Source organism: Salmo salar, chromosome 01, assembly GCF_965601325.2.
Source record: "Salmo salar chromosome 01, fSalSal1, whole genome shotgun sequence".
Taxonomy (NCBI): Eukaryota; Metazoa; Chordata; class Actinopteri; order Salmoniformes; family Salmonidae; genus Salmo; species Salmo salar.
The window spans coordinates 56,945,093-56,969,018 of NC_138291.1; the positions used below are offsets into that span (position 1 = coordinate 56,945,093).

General features: G+C 45.5%; 1 protein-coding gene across 1 annotated transcript; it reads right to left on the minus strand.

The window, feature by feature from the left end:
* Positions 1 to 13,315: 13,315 nt before the first annotated feature.
* Positions 13,316 to 18,115, minus strand: LOC145858616 (chromobox protein homolog 2-like). The gene is made up of 2 exons (XM_082957211.1): positions 17,875 to 18,115; positions 13,316 to 14,007 (listed from the first exon to the last, which is right to left on the minus strand). The coding sequence occupies exons 1-2, from the start codon at positions 17,943 to 17,945 to the stop codon at positions 13,671 to 13,673; spliced, it is 408 nt and encodes a 135-aa protein (XP_082813337.1). The 5' UTR covers positions 17,946 to 18,115; the 3' UTR covers positions 13,316 to 13,670.
* Between the last annotated feature and the right edge of the window lie 5,811 nt (positions 18,116 to 23,926).

Genomic DNA, 23,926 nt, shown 5'->3' on the forward strand with positions numbered 1-23,926 from the left:
CCCTTTGGCTGGCTAATAAAAAGAAGATGTACAGAGAGAGAAAAAAGGAGGAGAAACTAAGTCAACCAGGTCTCTGAATCTCAGTAGGATAATTAGGTAAAAAATAGAACATACTTTTCATGGTGCTGTCCTGTTGTATGTCTCCTGTATGGGTTTCATATTGTGAGACACGCACGCACGCATGCACGCGCATGCACGCACACCACACACACACATTTTTGACATCCACACAAATACTCACAAACACACATCATCTCCACGACAGTTACAGAGAACCCAGCTCATTGCTAAGTACCCTGCAGGCTCTAAATTTCATCAGAGGGGTGGAGGAGTGTTTTTACAAGGCTCGACGGAATCGGCCGTGGCACACACCACACAGACAGGGGGCCGCTGTCAAACACACCTACATTTAAACCATTCCCAAGGCAATCCCTAACAAAGTGTCAGGAAAGGGCCCTGTGCTGTCAGAGAGAGGGGTTGCTCTGGCCCGCAACAACAGGAAACACATGTATGGTGGGAGGTGGAGACTAAAGGTTGACACGGGAACAGGACCCCCGCGCGTCCCGCGGGACTCTGCCAGGCATGGGAGTGAAGTTCTAGAGTTGAGTTCGGGACAGGACGGGACAAGATCAAGAGTCTACAGGAACGGGCATTACAGGAATAGTGATAAACTGAGTTTTTAGGCGGAAATATGTCATGTGTGGAGCATTTCATGCAAACAACAACTGTGTAGCCTAGGCCTAATAAAAATCGATAAAACAATAAATGTTAATTTCCCCCCTCCCCCTCTCTGTCGGCTCACTCTCGCGCCTCACTCCAGTTGTAGCCAGTTACTAGGCTACCTCAGATGCCAACCTACGTTAGTAGGTTAAATGATGAAGCGTTCAGGAAAGAGCGATGTTTTAACAAAATTTGATAGAGTTGTCTTTGTCTTTGACAACAAAGGAACCGAGGACATGGCATAGCTACTCTATTCCTCACAACTTTACCGTAAAGCCCAATTGTTCGCGTATTTAACTAAACCCATGCCATCTGAGGTTAAGAGTGAAATAAAAATAGATTAACTTTTTCAGTACTGTCACTCAGATTTGTTTGTATTTTTTATGTTCATGTTGTAAATGTACATATGTGCGCACTGCTCATCAGTAGGCTACAGATTTATGTCGTGACTGCTTACTGCTCCCTGGGTCAGGCAACTACTGAGTCCAGCCAGCTCAGGAGGCCCACTGACAACTTCCTCATCCGCCACAAGGGTCAGAGGACATGACGCCTGGACTGGCCTATTAGTGCTGGATCAGATCCAGGAAGAGTGGTGGGGAAGAGTGCAAAGCTTTGAGAGATGTGGACAGGGTTATATCTTCTGAAGGAGTCATAGAGATAGAACACACAGTTCATTGTATCTAGGCCTATGAGAAAGGGCTGGGACATTGTGGCCTATGACCTGGAATGTCATCCTAAGTCAGTCTCCCTTTCTACTGTAGGAAAAATTATTGATAAAAAACCTTGAGCTGGTCATACGTCTGTCACGCTCGTCGAAATGAGTAGACCAAGGCGCAGCGTGCATAGAGTTCCACATGTTTTAATAAATGAAACTCACCAAAAACAATACAGAACAAACGAAACGTGAAGAAATTACAGTGTTCACAGGCACTACACAAAAACAAGATCCCACAAACAGGTGGGAAAAGGCTGCCTAAACATGATCCCCAATCAGAGACAACGATAGACAGCTGCTTCTGATTGGGAACCACATCAGGCCAACCTAGAAATAAAGAAACTAGAATGCCCACCCTAGTCACACCCTGACCTAACCAAAATAGAGAATAAAGGATATCCAAGGTCAGGGCGTGACAGTACCCCCCCCCAAAGGTGCAGACTCCGGCCGCAAAATTTGACTCTATAGGGAGGGTCCGGGTGGGCATCTAGCCTCGGTGGTGGCTCTGGTTCGGGACGTAGACCCCGCTCCGCTCGCGGATCCCTCCGCTTCCGTGGAACCGGACCGTAGATCATCGGCGGGGACTCCGGACCGTGGATCGTTGCCGGGGACTCCGGACCGTGGATCGTTGCCGGGGACTCCGGACCGTGGATCGTCGCCGTGGACCGTCTCAGGAGGTTCCGGACCGTGGACCGTCTCAGGAGGTTCCGGACGGTGGACCGTCTCAAGAGGTTCCGGACCGTGCACCGTCTCAGGAGGTTCCGGACCGTGCACCGTCTCTGGAGGTTCCGGACCGTGCACCGTCTACGGAGGTTCCGGGCCGTGCACCGTCATTGGAGGTTCCGGACCGTGCACCGTCATTGGAGGTTCCGGACCGTGAAACGTCGCCGGAGGTTCCGGACCGTGAAACGTCGCCGGAGGTTCCGGACTGTGAAATGTTGCCGAAGCTCTGGACTGGGAACTGTCGCCGGAAGCTCTGGACTGGGAACTGTCGCCATAAGCTCTGGACTGGGAACTGTCGCCGGAAATTCTGGACTGGGAACTGTCGCCGGAAGCTCTGGACCGGGAACTGTCGCCAGAAGCTCTGGACTGGGAACTGTCACCAGAAGCTCTGGACCGGGAACTGTCGCCGGAAGCTCTGGACTGGGAAGGCGCACTGGAGGCCTGGTGTGTGGGGCCGGTACAGGTGGGACCGGTCTGGTGACACGCACTTCAGGACAAGTGCGGGGAGGAGGCACAGGACGTACTGGGCTGTGAAGGCACACTGGTGATCTGGAGCGTAGAGCTGGCACAATGTGTCCTGGACAGATGACCACCCTCTCACGGCAAGTGCGGGGGGCTGGCACAGGACGCACTGGGCCGTGGAGGCGCACTGGAGACATGGTGCATAGAACTGGCACAGGACATACTGGGCCGTGGAGGCGCACTGGAGGTCTGGAGCGTAGAGCTGGCAAAACGTGTCCTGGACAGATGACAACCTTCGCACGGCAAGTGCGGGGAACTAGAACAGGACGTGCTGGGCTGTGGTGGCGTACATCTGGGCGAGTGCGAGGAGCAGGCACAGGATGTACCGGACTAGGGAGGCGCACTGGAGGCCTGATGCGTGGGACTGGCACAGATTGCACCTGACTGGTAACACGCTCCTCCAAACACCTGCGTTGCCGCTTACTCCTCGCCAACTCCATTCTCCGGTATCCCTCCTTGCACTGCTCAATTGACTCCCAGGCGGGCTCTGGCACTCTCCCTGGGTCGACCGACCACCTTTCTACCTCCTCCCATGTTGTCTCTGGTTCACCCCTCGACCGCCCCGTGTGCCCCCCCCCAAAAGAAATTGGGCTGTCCTTTAGGCTTACTTCGTGGCCGCGAAACCCGGTGACGTCGTTGTTGCTCCTTCGCTGCCTCTGCCTGCTTCCATGGCAGGCTTCTGTCTGCTGCCATAATCTCATCCCACGTCCAGGATGTCCTCCACTCCTGGCTTTCCTCCCAGGTCCAGGATCCCTGCTCCTCCTGGGCACGCTGCTTGGTCCGTGGGTGGTGGGATCTTCTGTCACGCTCGTCGAAATGAGTAGACCAAGGAGCAGCGTGCGTAGAGATCCATATGTTTTAATAAATGAAACTCATACAGAACAAACGAAACGTGAAGAAAATGCAGTGTTCACAGGCACTTCACAAAAACAAGATCCCACAAACAACAGGTGGGAAAAGGCTGCCTAAATATGATCTCCAATCAGAGACAATGATAGACAGCTGCCTCTGATTGGGAACCATATCAGGCCAACCTAGAAATAAAGAAACTAGAATGCCCACCCTAGTCACACCCCGACCTAACCAAAATAGAGAATAAAGGGTCTCCAAGGTCAGGGCGTGACAACGTCCAACATAGGTAGTCGGAAGAAACACAGTGACCTGAAACTCACATGTAAAACCAGGACAGACAAACTCCTGAGTGGCCCAAGGTAATCTCCCAGACATCCTAGTGACTAGTCCCTGTTTACCAGTTTTGATGGAATAAGTCTCACTAACAGAGACATCGACTCGACTTTAAACCTCACCTTTGACAGAAAGGCTACTTCATTACGAGTCACGGGATGAGAATGGAGTGTGAAGTGAGTTGTGTATGGATTCCTGTGTGTCCCTACTGATGTATCCATTAATGGCTATGAATAGCCCCATTCCAAACCATCATGCTCATGGCTTCACTCCACTCTGCATGTGCACTTTGTCATGCTCTATGTGTGCACTCATGCCCTCAGACAACCCGATAGGCAGGTTTAGTCTGTTTCCCACTGAGTTAGGGAAAGATAATCTTCTGCCTATTCAAAAGTCTTAGTGCTCAGCCAATGTCAATGTTGTTCTGAGAACTACAGTAGAGTGAACAAGCCAAAGGGCTTAGGGGTGCAAGGGAAGTACATTCAGCAACAGGTGGGGGTCTCTAAGTGAATTATGTCTACACTTCAGATTCCCTTTGTGTGTCTGATGAGTGTGTAGGCTACATACCCCTGGTAGTTGTCACTGGCAAAAACACGCCGGCATGCAACACTAACATTACTTTAGGGTTAATATGGGTCTTGTCTTGTCGGGACCTGTTTGAGTAAACTCCTAAGTTCTTATATACTGAACACAAATATAATCACAACATGTAAAGTGTTATTCAAATGTTTCATGAGCTAAAATAAAGAAGCCCAGAAATGTTCCATATGCACAAAAAGCTTGTTTCTCTTATTTTGTGCACAAATGTGTTTACATCCGTTTTAGAGAGCATTTCTCCTTCGCCAAGATAATCCATCCACCTGACAGGTGTGGCATACCAAGAAGCTATTTACACAGCATGATCATTACACAGGTGTACCTTGTGCTGGGGACAATAAAAGGCCACTCGAAAATGTGCAGTTTTGTCACACAACACAATGCCACAGCTGTCTAACATTTTGAGGGAGTGGGAAATTAGCATGCTGACTACAGGAATGTCCACCAGAGCTGATTGCCAGAGTATTTAACCTGTTTGGGCTAGGGGGCAGTATTGAGAATTTTGGAAAAAATATGTGCCCATTTTTAACTGCCTCCTACACCAACTCAGAAGCTAGAATATGCATATTATTGTTCAGGTTTGGATAGAAAACACCCTAAAGTTTTTTAAACTGTTTGAATGGTGTCTGTGAGTATAACAGAACTCCTATGGCAGGCAAAAACCTGACAAGGTTTCATGCAGGAAGTGGCCTGTTTGACAAGGAGTCGTGCGTCTTGCATCTGTTTATTGAAGAGTAAGGATCTTAGCTGTAACGTGACAATTCCCAGGGCTCCAATAGGCTCTCAGGACCCGGGAAAATCATGAAGGTTGACGAGGAAGCCTCAGGCTGAAACAGATTATCACCTTATCCAAGTGTCCCATTAGGTGACAATGGAATGAGGCGCGTGCGCGATTAGCCCCCGTGGAGTATTTTAATTCGGCTGTTTAGTTTATTGCAGATTCCCGGTCGGAATATTATCGCTTTTCTACGAGATAAATGGCATAAAAATTGGTTTTAAACAGCGGTTGACATGCTTCGAAGTACGGTAATGGAATATTTAGACATTCTTTGTCACGCCATGCGCCATGCGCGCGACCGTGGATTACCATTCGTATAGTGTCTAGAACGCACGAACAAAACGACGCTATTTGGATATAACTATGGATTATTTGGGACCAAACCTACATTTGTTATTGAAGTAGAAGTCCTGGGCGTGTATTCTGACGAAGAACAGGAAAGGTAAGAACATTTTTCTTATAGGAAATGTTATTATGGTGAAGGCTAATCTTGCCGGGTGTCTAAATAGCTAGCAGTGATGGCTGGGCTATGTACTTAGAATATTGCAAAATGTGCTTCATCCGACGTGAGTAAGACATTTAAACGTGTTAACTCTCGCAAGGCTGCCGGCCCAGATGCCTAGCCACGTCCTCAGAGCATGCACAGACCAGCTGGCTGGTTGGTGTGTTTACGGACATATTCAATCTCTCCTTATCCAGGTCTGCGGTCCCCACATGCTTCAAGATGGCCACCCTTTTCCTGTACCCAAGAAGGCAAAAGTAACTGAACTGAATGACTATTGCCCCGTAGCACTCACTTCTGCCATCATGAAGTGCTTTGAAAGACTAGTCAAGGTTCATATCACCTCCACCTTACCTGTCACACTAGACCCACTGCAGTTTGCATACCGCCCCAATAGGTCCACAGACGATGCAATCGCCATCACACTGCACACTGCCCTATCCCATCTGGACAAGAGGAATACCTATGTAAGAATGCTGTTCATTGACTACAGCTCAGCATTCAACACCATAGTACCCTCCAAGCTCATCATTAAGCTTGAGGCCCTGGGTCTCAACCTCGCCCTGTGCGATTGGGTCCTGGACTTCCTGACGGGCCGCCCCCAGGTGGTGAAGGTAGGAAACAACATCTCCACCCCGCTGATCCTCAACACTGGGGCCCCACACGGGTGCGTCCTCAGCCCCCTCCTGTACTCCTTGTTCACCCATGACTGCGTGGCCATGCACGCCTTCAACTCGATCATCAAGTTTGCAGACGATACAACAGTAGTAGGCTTGATCACCAACAACGATTTGACAGCCTGTACGGAGGAGGTGAAAAGGAAAACAACCTCTTACTCAATGTCAACAAAACACTAAGGACTTCAGGAAACAGCAGAGGGAGTACTCCCCTATCCACATCAACAGAACAGCAGTGGAGAAGGTTGAAAGTTTTAAGTTCCTCGGCATACACATCACGGACAAACTGAAATGGTCCACCCACACAGACAGTGTTGTGAAGAAGGCGCAACAGAATTTAACACATTAGATCTGGTAAAAGATAATACAAAGAAAATAGTTTTTTGTATTATTTTTGTACCATCATCTTTGAAAGAGAAAGGCCATAATGTATTATTCCAGCCCAGGTGCAATTTAGATTTTGGCCACTAGATGGCAGCAGTGTATGTGCAAAGTTGTAGACTGATCCAATGGACCATTGCATTTCTTTTCAACATTTTGTATCAAGACTTCCCAAATGTGCCTAATTAGTTTATTAATAACTTTTCAAGTTCAAAACTGTGCACTCTCCTCAAACAATAGCATGCTATTATTTCACTGTAAAAGCTACTGTAAATTGGACAGTGCAATTAGATTAACAGGAATGTAAGCTTTCTGCCAATATCAGATATGTCTGTGTCCTGGGAAATGTTCTTGTTATTTACAACAACATGCTAAGCACATTAGCCTATGTTAGCTCAACCGTCCGTGGGTGGGACACTGATCTGTAGAGATCCTTAAGAGGTTTTAAACTCAATGCTTAGGTAGCTAGCTACATTCTTCTATTAGCTCTGGAAAACAATGCTAATTACGTCAGAGAAGTATTAGCATGTGTTGTATTTTGAAGCTACCCTTGCCTTACGACTCCCAAGTGGCGCAGCTGTCTAAGGCACAGTGTCTCAGTGCTAGAGGCGTCACTACAGACATCCAGGTTCAAATCCAGACTGCGTTTCTATCAAAGTAACTGCCTTATTACGTTATAATAGTTTCTGTATGTCGTGTTATACCGTTTCTACTGTAGCTCACTGTGTGTATGGAGCATAATATATTTGTGTATATTCCTTAAAACCGCGGACACACATGGTAACATTACTAATTTAATAACCTTTATGGTGTTATATTCAATTGTGCTTATGTAGCTAGCTACATTTTTCTATTAGCTCTGTAAAACAATGCTAATTGCGTCAGAGAAGTATTGGCTTTTTGTATTTTAAAGCTACCCTGGAAAAATGTCTTCTCATATCCCTTGGTCATTTTCTGAGTGCATTCCACAAAGCTGTCATGTCCGCCTTATCCACTGCCCCCATTTTGAGGTTATAGTCAAGCACGCAGTCTGGTTTGATTTTTCTCTCTCCCATCAGGTGGTCCATCTTCCCTGTGGCTGACATGGTTGCTGTATGTACAGTGGAGAGGACATGGATGTCTCGTTTGTCATGCCACTTTACTGCCAGCTGTTGACATTTCTTATTTTGTATAACAGATCAATTAGGATGGCAGTAGCATTGTTGATGAACTGCGGTCATCGCAGCAGAACTAGGAAGCAGTCTTGGGAAAAGAGGGTTGCAAAGAAGGGAGTTGCAAACATAGGATCTGTGCTCCAGTATTCTCTTAGGGAGTTGTTCTTAACCTGTTAGGGCTAGGGGGCAGTATTGACACGGCTGGATAAAAAACATACCCGATTTAATCTGGTTACCACTCCTACCCAGCAACTAGAATATGCATATACTTATTACATATGGATAGAAAACACCCTAAATTTTCTAAAACTGTTTGAATGGTGTCTGTGAGTATAACAGAACTCAAATGGCAGGTCAAAACCTGAGAGATTCCTTTACAGGAAGTGGCCTGTCTGACCATTTCTTGAACTTCTTTTCCATCTCTATCATTTACTAAGGATCTCTGCTCTAATGTGACACTTCCCACGTCGTCCATAGGCGCTCAGAGCCCGGGAAAAAACAGAATGTCGTCATTCCAGCCCCAGGCTGAAACACATTATCGCCTTTCTCAAGTGGCCGATCAAGGGACACTGGGCTTATGCGCGTGACCCCGACCGCCCCCGCCTTTGGGATTTTTTCCTCTGTTTGCCGAAAAGGAGATTCCCTGTCGGAATATTATCGCTTTTCTACGAGAAAAATGTCGTAAAAATTGATTTTAAACAGCGGTTGACATGCTTCGAAGTACGGTAATGGAATATTTAGAATTTTATTGTCACGAATTGCGCCATGCGCGCGACACTTCTTTACTATTTCGGATAGTGTCTGGAACGCACGAACAAAACGCCGCTATTCGGATATAACGATGGATTATTTTGGACCAAACCAACATTTGTTATTGAAGTAGCAGTCCTGGGTGTGCATTCTGACGAAGACAACAAAAAGTAATCAAACTTTTATAATAGTAAATATGATTATGGTGAGTGCTAAACTTGCCGGGTGTCTAAATAGCGAGCCCGTGATGCCTGGGCTATGTACTTAGAATATTGCAAAATGTGCTTTCACCAAAAAGCTATTTTAAAATCGGACATATCGAGTGCATAGAGGAGGTCTGTATCTATAATTCTTAAAATAATTGTTATGCTTTTTGTGAACGTTTATCGTGAGTAATTTAGTAAAATGTTAGCGAATTCCCCGGAAGTTTGCGGGGGGTATGCTAGTTCTGAACGTCACATGCTAATGTAAAAAGCTGGTTTTTGATATGTGAACTTGCATAAATATGAACTTGATTGAACAAAACATGCATGTATTGTATAACATAATGTCCTAGGGTTGTCATCTGATGAAGATCATCAAAGGTGAGTGCTGCATTTAGCTGTCTTCTGGGTTTTGGTGACATTATATGCTGGCTTGAAAAATGGGTGTCTGATTATTTCTGGCTTGGTACTCTGCTGACATAATCTAATGTTTTGCTTTCGTTGTAAAGCCTTTTTGAAATCGGACAGTGTGGTTAGATTAACGAGAGTCTTGTCTTTAAATGGCTGTAAAATAGTCATATGTTTGAGAAATTGAAGTAATAGGATTTTTAAGGTTTTGAAAATCGCGCCACAGGCTGGCAGTGGCTGTTACGTAGGTGGGACGCAAGCATCCCACCTAGCCCATAGAGGTTAACTATCCCCATGAGAAGGACTGTCACCAGGAAGGTATACATTTCACTAATTGTGGTTGTCCCCCCCACTCCTGGCTCTCTCTTCTCCTGTAGCTCCATGGCATAGCGATTGGTCTCTGCTATGTCTCCCACCAGCTCCACTGTCAGAAACAACTTGAAGCACTCCGCCTCAGATGGAAATGGCAACAGGCGTTGCACTCCAGAGTGGGACTCATCAAAGCAAACAGCAGGGCCAGGAGAGGTGAAATGGCTGGCAGCCTTCCAGCTACCACAGAACTCCTGTACGTCATCCACTGTCGGTCTGCCTCCATCACCACCAGCATCTTCAAAGGGAACTGGGACTTTGTCAGTGGACAAGGGGTCCTCAGATTCAGGGTTCTCAATGGCTGGGGGGCAGCTCCTCACTGTCACTGTCAGAATCTGATTCCTGACTTTCAGACATTGTCAGAATTTTTTAACATCTCCAGAATTTCTGCATTTGTGAGTTGTCTCCTTTTGAAAGACTTTGCTAATGCTACGGCTTAGCTCACTAGTTACATACATAAACAGCAACACTGAATGGCTCAGAGTGGGAGTGAGAGGTTACGTGATTGACTGCCTGCACACGCCATTTGTATCAATAAATCACTATCAGAAAATGTTTTGTGTGGTAATTATTGATATATTTACTGTTTTCTTCCCATGTTTTTCAAGTACCGGTGATAAATAATGCATTCCGATTCTTGCATAGATTGTAATGGGCACATATTATGTGTGTAAAATACTTTTTTGAAGGTTGTACTGATCATGATGAGCTAAGCTAATTCTAGCTATGTGTGGAGCCATGTTTGTTGACATACAATGCATTCTGGGTTTCACGTAATCATCTATCGGACCAAAGATGCTATAACAAAATGAGGTGAGTAAGGGTTCACTCATTTTTTGAGCGCTTCAGGAAGTGAATGCTGGGATGTGAACAATGGTAGACAACACAGCCCTTCAACATGCATACTATAAACAGACCAAACTCATCTTGTCTTCTCTTATTATCTTTGGTTTCTGTGAGGAAAAAAAAGCATGGCGGTGCGCTGAAACTAATCATCGTCAGATTGCTTTCGATTTCTAGAAACTGTTTTACTCAATTATTTAGATCAATGGTGAGCTCACCCGTGATGTGGTTAATTATAAATAGCAATTGCAATTAGCTAATTCATATTGTAGTTTATGTCAGCTGAGAGTTATAAAATATGACTGCGTGTGTTGCGTCAATCTTCCCTCAGTTAGCGCTAGGACAAATGTAGCCTACATTTTTCCGGTTTGGATGATTGTGTTATGCTCTAGATACTTCTGTGAATATCTGAACATTGCATCCAAAAATAAACTGCTCACATTCTGGACATAACTTTGTAAGGACTGTGTTTGTGTAAATAGTTTCTGAAAAAAGTGTGGCCAGCTCAAAGTTGCGTCATTCGAAACTGGCCGTTCTAAATAAGCGTTCTAATCACACGGGTGTGATCGTACGCTTCAGTCAGGGACCACTGTAGAACGATCACACCCGTGTGATGGTACGTGTGAAAGGGTTAAGGCATCTGTGACCAACAGATGCATATCTGTATTCCCAGTCATGTGAAATCCATAGATTAGGACCTAATGAATGTATTTCAATTGACTGATTTCCTTACATGAACTGTAACTCGGTAAAATCATTTCAATTGTTGCATGTTGCGTTTATATTCTTGTTCAGTGTAGTTTTCATCAAATCAAATCTAACCACATTTTATTGGTCGGGTAAACAGTTTCGCAGATGTTATGGCGGGTGCAGCAAAATGCTTAGGTTCCTAGTTCCTATCCATTCAGTAAATGTCAAACAAGCACACAATAATCAAACATATGTTGTATAGTAGTAGATACAGTATATAAATAGTATGTTAACATTATTAAAGTGACCAGTGTTCAATGACTATGTACATAGGACAGCAGTTCCTAAGGTGCAGGGTAGAGTATCTAGTGGTGGCCAGCTAGTGACTAAGGGGCAGAGTAGGGTACTGGGCAGACGGCAGGTTACTGGGCGGAGGCCGTCTAGTGCAATGAGAGGAACTTGAAGCGTTTGATCCTCTCCACTGCGGACCGTCAATGTGGATGGGGGTGTGCTCTCTCTGTTGTCTCCTGTATTCCACGATTAGCTTCTTTGTTTTGTTGACATTGAGGGAGAGGTTATTTTACTCACATCTTGTCATGCACTGATTTCCTGTAATCCTGATTAATAAGAACTCCTAACTGAAAGAATAGTATGAATAGTCTGCTTGGGAAGGGACAGGTAGTCAGAACTACAGCACTAAGGGGAGGCCACAGAGTGGACAAGGGCAATTCCACATAACATAACAGACTGACATTTAAAAAAAATAATTGGCAGCCAAGCACCGATCATCATGTCACCAGCATCATTCAAATTTGTAGCCTACCTTTGGTATATATTGGAAACTTGCATGAAGCTCATCACCATGCACTTAACCACCATAAGTTATAAAGTTATTAAATAAATTATGAAGTTCATCATAACTTATTCCGTCTGGCTACAAACTGCATACTTTTCCATGGTGTGGTGGTAGTAGACTACAACATCATCGAGTGACTCCAAGTTTACTGCGACATGATGGTTTTTCTATCATTATTTGCACATACTAGCGTTTCTATTGCAATTGTTGCATAATTGATTTGACAAAAAAATTATACCCCCTTGTCTAACGTATTTTGTTTTGTTTACATTGAGAAGTTTTACTGACAAATTTGCTATTTGCATGAGACCTGTCATTACTTTTTTTATGCATCAGGTCATTCATCAGCATGAAATGGTTGTATGGAAACCTGGTTAACTGAGACTCTGATTTTTCACTTTAAAATGTATGTCAAACAAAACCGTTGCCAAGTAAAAAAACAAACATACATACATACTACACTCCACCATTTCCATGGCAATTAAAGGCTTTCTCTCCATGGTCTCCATAGAAATGGCATTTACTAGCAGTTACTGATGTAGCTTACGCTGTCCATCTAGCTGTAGGAGGGAAGTGGAGAGCACAATAGTACAGGCACACAATGAGGCATACCAATAATAGAATGAGAGAGTAAAGGTTAATTCTGCATTCTCTGTCTCTGCCTCCGCTGTCTCTGCCCCTTCACTTAGCCATACAATCCATGCACAAGGAAAGCTTGACAAAGGACAAGCTGCCTTGGAAACCAATACTGGGTTTCGAGAGATATGTAGCCTATCTAGGGAGGAGGCATAGCCAATTCAATGCCTAAAAAGTACAGAGTGCAATACAAAAACGATCACTGGCCCTACATACTCCAAATATATGAGTTCCTGAGACCTGATTTATCTCCTCGAAAGATGCTTCATGCATGTTTAAGTATGAGCAATACTGGAACACAATTATGATTGAGCATTTAGAGTTACAGTGAGCTCCAAAAATATTCTTGTTGTTTGGCTCTGTACTCCAGCACCTCGGATTTAAAATGATACAATGACTGAGGTTGAAGTGCACACTATCAGCTTTAATTTGAGGGTATTTCTATCCATAAACACCTTTTGTATATAGTCACTCATTTTAGTGGACCAAAAGTATTGCGACAAATTCACTTATATGTGTATTAAAGTTGTCAAAAGTTTTGTATTTGGTTCCATATTGTAATGCTCGGGCGTCGTGGGTGAGGAATCAAACGCAGGAAGCAGCGAATACAGGGTAGTGGCTTTTAATGGGCCAAATGGCGAAAAACATAAGCCACCCCAAACAGCGAATGAGAGCGCACACAAAACAAAGTGCCCCAAACACAGGGGAAAACACAGTCGGCGCAAAACCAACGCACTAGCGCAAAAACACAACCAGCGTGTACACAAGCATACAACAGAATAAACAATCCCGCACAAAGAGCAGGCGGGCCAGCTAGCTCATATAGCCCCGCTAATCACCCCCACTAAGAACAGGTGCAAACAATAACAGAAAGGGGGAAAACAAAAAGGGAATCAGTGGCAGCTAGTAGGCCGGTGACGACGACTGCCGAGCGCCACCCGAGCAGGAGGGGGTGCCACCTTCAGTGGGAATCGTGACAGTACCCCCCGTGACGCGCGGCTCCTGCAGCGCGCCGACACCGGCCTCGAGGACGACCCGGAGGGCGAGGCGCAGGGCGATCCAGACGGAGGCGATGGAAATCCTTCAACATGGATGGGTCCAAGACGTCCTCTGCTGGCACCCAGCACCTCTCCTCCGGACCGTACCCCTCCCAGTCTACGAGGTACTGCAGGCCCCTCACCCGGCGTCTCGAGTCCAGAATGGCCCGTATGCTGTACGCTGGGGACCCCCCAATGTCCAGAGGGGGCCGAGGGACCTCCGGCACCTCACCTTCCTGTAGGGGACCAGCTACCACCGGCCTGAGGAGAGACACATGAAACGAGAGGTTAATATGGTAATAGGAAGGGAGTTGTAACCGAAATCACACCTCGTTTATCCTCCTCAGGACTTTGAAGGGCCCCACACACTGCAGCCCCAGCTTCCGGCAGGGCACGCGGAGGGGCAGGTTCCGGGTTGAGAGCCAGACCCTGTCCCCCGGTACGAACACGGGTGCCTCACTGCGGTGGCGGTCAGCACTCCTCTTCTGCCGTCCACTGGCCTCCTTCAGGGATTCCTGGACGGCTCTCCAGGTCTCCTTGGAGTGCTGTACCCATTCCTCCACCGCAGGAGCCTCGGTCTGGCTCTGGTGCCATGGTGCCAGGACCGGCTGGTAACCCAAAACACACTGAAAGGGTGACATGTTAGTAGAGGAGTGACGAAGTGAGTTCTGGGCTAACTCCGCCCAAGGAATGTACCTCGCCCACTCCCCTGGCCGGTCCTGGCAATACGACCTCAGAAACCTGCCCACCTCCTGGTTTACCCTCTCCGCCTGCCCATTACTCTCGGGGTGATAACCGGAGGTCAAACTGACCGAGACCCCCAGCCGCTCCATAAACGCCTTCCAGACCCTGGATGTGAACTGGGAACCTCGATCAGAGACAATGTCCCCTGGCACCCCGTAGTGCCGGAAGACGTGGGTAAATAGGGCCTCCGCAGTCTGCAGGGCCATAGGGAGACCGGGCAACGGGAGGAGACGGCAGGACTTTGAAAACCGATCCACAACCACCAGGATCGTAGTGCTCCCCTGAGACGGGGGAAGATCTGTCAGGAAGTCTACAGACAGGTGCGACCATGGCCGTTGTGGAACGGGGAGGGGCTGTAACTTCCCTCTCGGGAGATGCCTAGGAGCCTTACTCTGGGCGCACACCGAACAGGAAGAGACATAGAACCTCACGTCCCTAGCCAAGGTGGGCCACCAGTACTTCCCCCTGAGTGTGCGCCCACCGAATCAATTGATCACGAACACCGAGCGGCACGTACATGCGACCCACGGGACACTGTGAAGGCGCAGGTTCCAATACTAACGCCCGCTCGATGTCCGCGTCCACCTCCCATACCACCGGTGCCACCAGCCTAGACGCTGGAATGATGGGAGTCGGATAGATGGGCCGGTCCTTAGTGTCATAAAGACGGGACAGCGCGTCAGCCCTCGTGTTCAGGGAGCCAGGTCTATAGGAAATCGTGAACCTAAACCGGGCAAAGAACATGGCCCACCTTGCCTGACGCGGATTCAGTTTCCTAGCTGCCCGGATATACTCCAGATTTCGATGGTCGGTCCAGATGAGAAAGGGGTGCTTAGCCCCCTCAAGCCAGTGTCGCCACACCCTCAAGGCCTTTACCACCGCTAGCAACTTCCTGTCCCCCACATCATAGTTACGCTCCGCCGAACTGAGCTTCTTCAAAAAGAAAGCGCAGGGGCGGAGTTTCAGTGGCGTACCCGAGCACTGTGATAGCACGGCACCCACCCCAGCCTCGGATGCATCCACCTCCACTATGAATGCTAGAGATGGGTCCGGGTGCGCCAACACGGGTGCTTCGGTGAACAGCACCTTCAACCTCTTGAAGGCTCTGTCCGCCTCTGTCGACCACCGCAAACGCACCGCCCCCCCCTTCAGCAGTGAGGTAATGGGAGCCGTTACCTGGCCAAAACCCCGGTTAAACCTCCGGTAGTAATTGGCAAACCCTAAAAACCGCTGCACCTCCTTCACCGTGGTTGGAGTCGGCCAATTACGCACAGCCATAACGCGGTCACACTCCATCACCACCCCCGTGGTGGAAGTGCGATAACCCAGGAAGGAAACAGCTCGTTTGGAAAACACACATTTCTCAGCCTTAACGTATTGTTCATGCTCCAGCAGTCTCCCAAGCACCTTGCGTACCAGGGACACATGCGCGGCGCGGGTGGCGGAATATATCAGAATATCATCGATATAGACAATCACGCCCTGCCCGTGCAGGTCCCTGAGAATCTCGTATACAAAGGATTGAAAGACGGCTGGAGCATTCTTCAACCCATACGGCATGACGAGGTACTCATAATGGCCCGATGTGGTACTAAATGCGGTTTTCCACTCGTCTCCATCCTTACTATGCACCAGGTTATATGCGCTCCTGAGATCCAGTTTTGTGAAGAATTTTGCTCCGTGAAATGATTCCACCGCCGTAGCGATGAGAGGTAGCGGGTAACTAAACCCCACTGTGATAGCATTTAGACCTCTGTAATCAATGCACGGACGCAGACCTCCCTCCTTTTTCTTCACAAAAAACAAACTCGAGGAGGCGGGTGAGATGGAGGGCCGAATGTACCCCTGTCCTAGAGATTCCGTGACATATGTCTCCATAGCCACCGTCTCCTCCTGTGACAAGGGGTACAAGTGACTCTTGGGAAGCGCAGCGTTAACCTGGAGATCTATCGCACAATCCCCCTGTCGATGAGGTGGTAATTTGGTCGCCCTCTTTTTACAAAAAGCGATCACCAAATCGGCGTATTCAGGGGAATGCGCACGGTGGACACCTGGTCTGGACTCTCCACCGACGTGGCACCTATGGAAACTCCTAGACACCTCCCTGAACACTCCTCTGACCACCCCTGGAGAACCCCCTGTTTCCACGAAATCCAGGGATTGTGATCAGCCAGCCAGGGGACCCCCAGCACCACCGGAAACACAGGCGAATCGATAAGAAAGAAACTAATCCGTTCCTTATGATTCCCCTGCGTTACCATGTCCAGTGGAACCGTAGACTCCCTGACTAGCCCTGACCCTAATGGCCGGCTATCTTGGGAGTGCACGGGGAAGGGGGAATCTATCGGCACTCACGGAATGCCCAGCTTAATGGCGAGTCCGCGATCCATAAAGTTCCCAGCTGCGCCTGAATCGACTAGCGCCCTATGCTGGGAAGAGGGAAAAAAAATCTGAAAACAAAATAAATAAGAACACGTGACCAACAGGTGGTTCTGGGTGAATTTGGTGCTGACACACCTGGGGTGACCAAGAAGTGTTCTGCCTGCCCTCTCGACTCCTAGACTGACTCCTCCAGCACCGGTCGGCCGTGTGTCCTCTCCGACCACACCTGGTGCAGGAGGAGCCACCTCCTCCGGTGCCCCTTGGCACAGCCCCCCCTAACTCCATAGGAGTAGGGGCGGGGGTGCACGGAGGTGGAACGGACAGGACCCTTTGCGAACGCCCGCTGGCAGCCAGCAGATTGTCCAGTCGGATTGACATATCAATGAGTTCATCAAGAGACAGAGCGGTGTCCCGATAGGCTAGCTCCCTGCGGACGTCCGCCCGGAGACTACACCGGTAATGGTCTATGAGGGCCCTGTCGTTCCACCCCGCCCCAGCAGCCAAGGTCCTGAACTCCAGCGAGAAGTCCTAAACCATATCGCAGACCGTACTACAATTACTAAAACATTGTATGTCGTCTCCCTAACATGTTTATTTGGGAGCACCATTGCTACTAAAAAATGTTTTTTTGCCCTGGACATATAGGATTATAATATTAGCAAACCACACAACCATAAGTCCATATGTGTACTTCACATCTCCATATAACAAAACATATGCCATTTACAGTATTAAAGTTTATGATCGCTATGTTTGATGTACAGAATGACCTGGCATCATAGTCCGGGTGGTTCTGAACAGAATAAGTCTATGTTTGCTGTATTAAGAAAAACTCCTGCGGAAGATGCACCTGAATGCACTCATGACTCGATTCTCTGCGAAAAAAAGTATGTGTTTCTCTAATGTGCCCTGTGGAAGCCTAACACTGTAAGATCCTATTTGATAACTTAGCTAGTCATGTTGGCAATAGAATAAGCTTTCAAATAGACACTAGGGACATACCTGAGAGGTCCAGTTTGATCCAGTCTCTTGCACACCTCCTCTGTCTCTCTCTCTCTTCCCACATCTCTCATTCTATTTATCAATCTCTATATGCCCATTTTCTCTCCCTTTCTCCTCTCCTTCGCTCTTTCTCTCTCCCCCTCTCCCCTATTTCTGCTCTCTGTTTCAATCTTTTTGGAAATGCTATTCCAAGAGTAATGAAAATAAACACTGGCCTTGGGAATCAACGTCCATCCAAGAACAACTCGTCTATGAAGCAACCTCATCGTTATATAATGGGACACATTTGAAGAGTTCACATCACAGTTTATTTAACTTGATTTCCTTAAATAGGATCTGATTGGGTTGCATAAGGCCTCCACGGCCTGGGTGGTTGCAGACTGGGGAGGGGTGGAAGGATGGAATAATAGAGTGGGGTGGTTTGTAGTTGACCAGGAATGAAGCTCTTCCATTACCCTACCCACTGGGCACAATCTCATCATTTCAACATGGACAATTGGGTAATAGTTGGTTTGAGATGTTGATCAATGAGTTTACAACCTACATTCACCCACTCAAAAAGACAGCCAAAAGTTTTTAGAATTCCAATGGTGTTATCAGAATTCAACCATCTCAAATCCCAACTAAATTCCATTGGAAAAACAATTTATTGGTTTTGGCTTATTTGTCACCTAAATGTGTATCACTGCACTTTTAACAATTTAAAGCACAGCAAAGTTCAAATGGGAATACATTGTCAGATATTTGGTTTATATATACAACAACTTAATGTGTTATCACTGAGCTTCATCTAATGGCACAACCAAATAACCTGGATTGCAGTTGAGAATACATTAAATGTACATAGTGCAAGTGATCAATGCCGTTCGAGACCCTGGGAAGATTATTATAGCAGTTGTCAGACCTGTGATCTTGAACATGCACACATTCTATGATTACATAAGAAGACATTTATAGTTACAAAATGTGGCAAGGATGTGTCACTCATTTTAAGGTTGAATAAATACTGTTACATTAGTTTGTAAGATAGCCTTAACTTTAGGCTATTTACTGTCTTACAAAAGTAATATTGAATTGGGTTACAAAAGTAATTTTGGGTTGATTTGGAAGTCCAACATATAATATGTTAACTTGTCGACAAATTAATAGGCTATTTATGTATCGCAAAAGTAATATTGAATTGTGGTTGGTAATTAACACAACCAAATATCAACATTTGAAGGAGATTATCTTCTGCTTGGATAGTTCCATCTGTGCCAAATCTATACCACTTTGCATAGATTTGGTGAAAATGTACAGTATCAATCAAAGGTTTGGACATACCTACTCATTCAAAGGTTTTTCTTAATTTTTACTATGTTCTACATTGTAGAATAATAGTGAAGACATCAAAACTATGAAATAACACATGGAATCATGTAGTAACCAAAAAGGTGTTAATTAAACAAATCAAAATAGATTTTTTATTTGCCATGATGACAGCTTTGCACACTCTTGGCATTCTCTCAACCAGCTTCATGAAGTAGTCACCTGGAATGCATTTCAATTAACAGGTGTGCCTTCTTAAAAGTTAATTTGTGGAATTTCTTTCCTTCTTATTGTGTTTGAGCCAATCAGTTGTGTTGTGACAAGGTAGGGGTGGTATACAGAAGATAGCCCTATTTGGTAAAAGACCGAGTCCATATTATGGCAAGAACAGCTCAAATAAGCAAATAGAAACAACAGTTCATCATTACTTTAAGACATGAAGGTCAGTCAATCAGGAAGATTAAGAACTTTGAAAGTTTCTTCAAGTACAGTAACAAAAACCATCAAGTGCTACGATGAAACTGGCTCTTATGAGGACAGCCACAGGAAAGAAAGACCCAAACTTACCTCTGTGGCAGAGGATAAGTTCATTTGATTTACCAGCCTCAGAAATCGGCAATCAACTTCACCTCAGATTGCAACCCAAATGAATGGTTCACAGAGTTCAAGAAACAGAAACATCTCAGCATCAACTGTTCAGAGGGGACTGGGTGAATCAGGCCTTTATGGTCGAATTGCTGCAAAGAAACCACTAGTAAAGGACACCAATAAGAATAAGAGACTTGCTTGGGCCAAGAAACACGTACAATTGACATTAGACTGGTGGAAACCTGTCTTTTGGTCTGATGAGTCCAAATTTGAGATTTGTGGTTCCAACCGCCGTGTCTTTGTGAGACGCAGAGTAGGTGAATGCCAAGAGTGTGCAAAGCTGTCATCAAGGCAAAGGATGGCTACTTTGAAGAATCTCAAATAGAAAATATATTTTGATTAGTTTACCAGTTTTTTGGTTAGTACATGATTCCATATGCGTTATTTCAAAGTTGTGATGTCTTCACTATTATTCTACAATGTAGAAAATAATAAAAATAAAGAGAAACCCTTGAATGAGTAGGTGTGTCTAAACCTTTGACTGGTAGTATCCGTTAGAGGCTCAGTAATCAAGGAAGACACTGATTTCACCAAAGAAGCACCAATCTCGTCATGACCTGCTGCTGATATCTTTAAGTTACCAATTACCCCCATTACCTCCATTACATCAGGAGGATCAAACTGAAGCAGAGAAGGGAAATGTCCCTTAATGTAATCCAAGGGATTTCCATACATTTTCTAAATTTTCTTTGACAGAGAGGCACCCACATTCACAGAAAAGTTATTCAATTCACATGAAATAACATGATCACTATAGGTCTTATTTCCATCAATAAACTGAGATGGGATAGTTGTAGATGCCTTTTTCTTATTCAACAGTTGACTGATCATTTTCCAAGTTGAGTTTACATTATTTAAGGATTCTTGAAATGTGTTAGTAAAATATGTGTTTGGGGATATCTGAAGTAGGTGAGTAAATATGTTCCTACACTCTTTGTAATTTGCAGAATTCAGGGGAGGGATTTGTGAGAATTTTTTTTATACAACTTGTTTTATTTAACTGAGGATGTTTTGAGACTGGTTGTAAACCAAGGTTTCCAGAACCCTTCTGCTGCTCTGCTGCTCTGATATCCTGCCCGACTAAGAGAGATACACAGTCGAATCATCCAGAGAGTGGAATGGAAGCATGGAAGTGCAAGCCTCACATGTCCAATACAACCACACATTTGTGTTTGTTTTATCAATAGGGGTGCACTTCCTATGGAATGCACATTGACACAGTCCATATTACACCACTGAAGACTTCAGAGGGTTATGACATTTAGAGCAATGTGGGTTTTTGGTCATGAGGTTAGGTGAAACACACGAACGAAGTAGAATAAATACAGTATGTGTGTATGTGTCAAATCAGTTGACTATAGCGGAGTCACTTGCCATAGGCCTATGAGAGGAGTTGTGAGCGACCAACTGATCATACTTCAGGTGTGCAATGTTGCCTTTCTTTCATTCTTCAATTAGTCGTGGCAGCAGTTCCTTTCTTTTGAGACGTACCTTTTCGGAGAAGTCTTCATTGATGAAGATTTTGGTTCCCTTCAGTCACTTGGCTCTCCTGAGAATTGGTTCCCTTCAGTCACTTGGCTCTTCTCCTTGTCTTTGAACCTGAGCAGTTTCACCACTATAGATCTGGGCCGACCATCTGGGAAGAAAGTGCCATTCTTATGTGCCCTCTCCATCTCGATGAGTTTAGGGTCCAGTTTGAGTTCATCTGCCAGGAGTTTCTTGGCCTTGACTTCTGTGCCATTCCAAGTTTCACCCTTTACGTCCTCAATTCCATCGATTAAAATGTTATTGCAACTCGATTAGTTTTCGAGGTAGTCTCCTTTGGAAGAGTGCTTGTCAAAACCTCAGACATTGTTTTGAATGCGGTCTGGCTTGTGACGTTCGGGCCCTTCAGCTACTTGACCTCCGACTGCGTAAACTGTGTTTAAATTCCATTACGTCCTTAAACAGATCATCAACCCTTTTCTTGGTAGAATCCATACAGAGTTGCAGGAAGGACATCATGTTATTTTCCTACAGATCTTTTAGATCTTTATAGAACTCTTTTTGTTGATCGAGTAGTTCATGGAGTGTAGTGCTTGATACGTATTCCTCTTGTTGTGAACTAAAATTAGTTTGCAAACACAACCCACACCCGCTTCCCAAAAACAAGCTCTTCCAGTGAAATGGCAAACACACAACACACACTTGATCACACATAAACCAGTACAATAAACAGAGAGAAGGTGGAGAACTTACTCACTGTACTCACCCATTGATGGTGACAGAACTGGTTGACATGCATGTTGGGCTCTTTAGCTTGATCCTTTTGAGCGGACTGTCATTCACAGAGAAGGACACAGACATCAGAACGCAGATGCTTAGTCACGTCGCACAGAGGTAGCCACACCAGCAGCAGTTAAATCCACTGGTTCCCATGTTGTCAAGTCAAGATCTCCGGTGGTCAACATAGCAAGCCTCACCAGTCAACCACACTACTACAGCTACGAGTGTACCACTGCCATTTAGCAGACTTCCAGAACTACACCTGAGCCACAAAACCCTCAGTCAGCTACAAGGGAGACACCTCAGCCTGAAGGTTCCTCTACCTTGGACCTATGGGAGCAACAGCAGAAAGAACAATACAGGACACAGGAGCAACAGCAGTAGGACCTCATCCTGGCTGAAGTTATCAGTTGGAGAACAAAAGGTCAGAAACCACCTCATTGGCAGATTAATAATCTCAGGTCAGCACTCCCATTTCTCATTTCACCTTTTTACTTTTGGCCGGGCAGGCTAACGCGTTTCGGTTATGAAACACGTTAGCCTGCCCGGCCGAAAATAAAAATGTGAAATGAGGTGAATGACTTATTTTGTCTATTTAAAAAAAAAAACATTTTGGTGCTTCTAATGAAGGCATAACTGTCAAAAACGCATTAGCCTGACTGGCCAAAAATAAAAAAGGGAAATGAGGTGATGTCTTTATGTACTTTTTAAAAACATTTTGGAGTGTCGCCATTTGCCAATGTTCTTGAACTTGGGATTTAATTTGAAGGCCTATATGTGGTCTACTTTTTGTTGAATCCTGGGTTGAATTGAAAACATAGCTGTTGATCACTTCGCAAATTTTACATAGGCCTAAATAGCATCGTTGATGATATATGAGTGATAAAATATGGGTACATTTCATTTGCTCTGTTAAACCTACCCATTGGAATGACTTCAATAGCAACAGAGCAGCCATTTAGCTTTTAAAGGAATAATCCATTAAAAAACTATCTTTTGGTATTTTTTTTCAAATCATGACGTCAGTGATCTTCAGGTCGGAAAGTTGAAGCTCTAGAAAGATGCCCACGTTTCCAACTTGGAATTCCGAGTTCAAAATTAGTTTTCCCAGTTAGAGTTTTTTCAGAGTTCCCATCTTTTTTGAATGCAGTCAAGTTTTCAAGATATTGGACTTTTAAGAAAGAAAAGTTGCGCTCCACTCCTTACACATTGCCAGATCTTACAACACCTGGAAAGCTTTTAACCTATCAGCTAACCAATCATGTGTTATAGCAACTGTCAGTCGATGACACAGTCAATGACATGGCACGCCACCATTGGTTGACACATGCAACACCTAAGCAGTGGAACGCAACCACTGTGTCACTTGCTACATCATCATGTGTTTTGCATCATATTATGCCTTTTGCATCATCATGATGATGTGTGGCAATTTTTTGACGGGATTATTCCTTTGTGGAGATCTTTCAACAATCATTCTCACGATAGCATAATGGTAAAAGTTAATGACAATTGTCAAAGCTAAGCAGGGCTTGGTTAAAACCGAAGGGATAACTGTAGATACAGGTATTAGCCAAAATTAACACTTGTGTAATTGAGGGATATATTGAAAGCAGGTGCTTCCACACAGGTGTGGTTCCTAAGTCAATTAAGCAATTAACATTCCGACATACTTAGGGTCATGTATAAAATGCCCAGTTGCTGAATGTTTTGGCTACGATGGCTAGAAGAGCTATAAGGGACTTTGAAAGATGGGTCTCAAAGGAGCATAGCGGCTTTAACGGATATGTGTTGGTTGTGTGTGTCTCATTCAACAGATCTTAACACAATT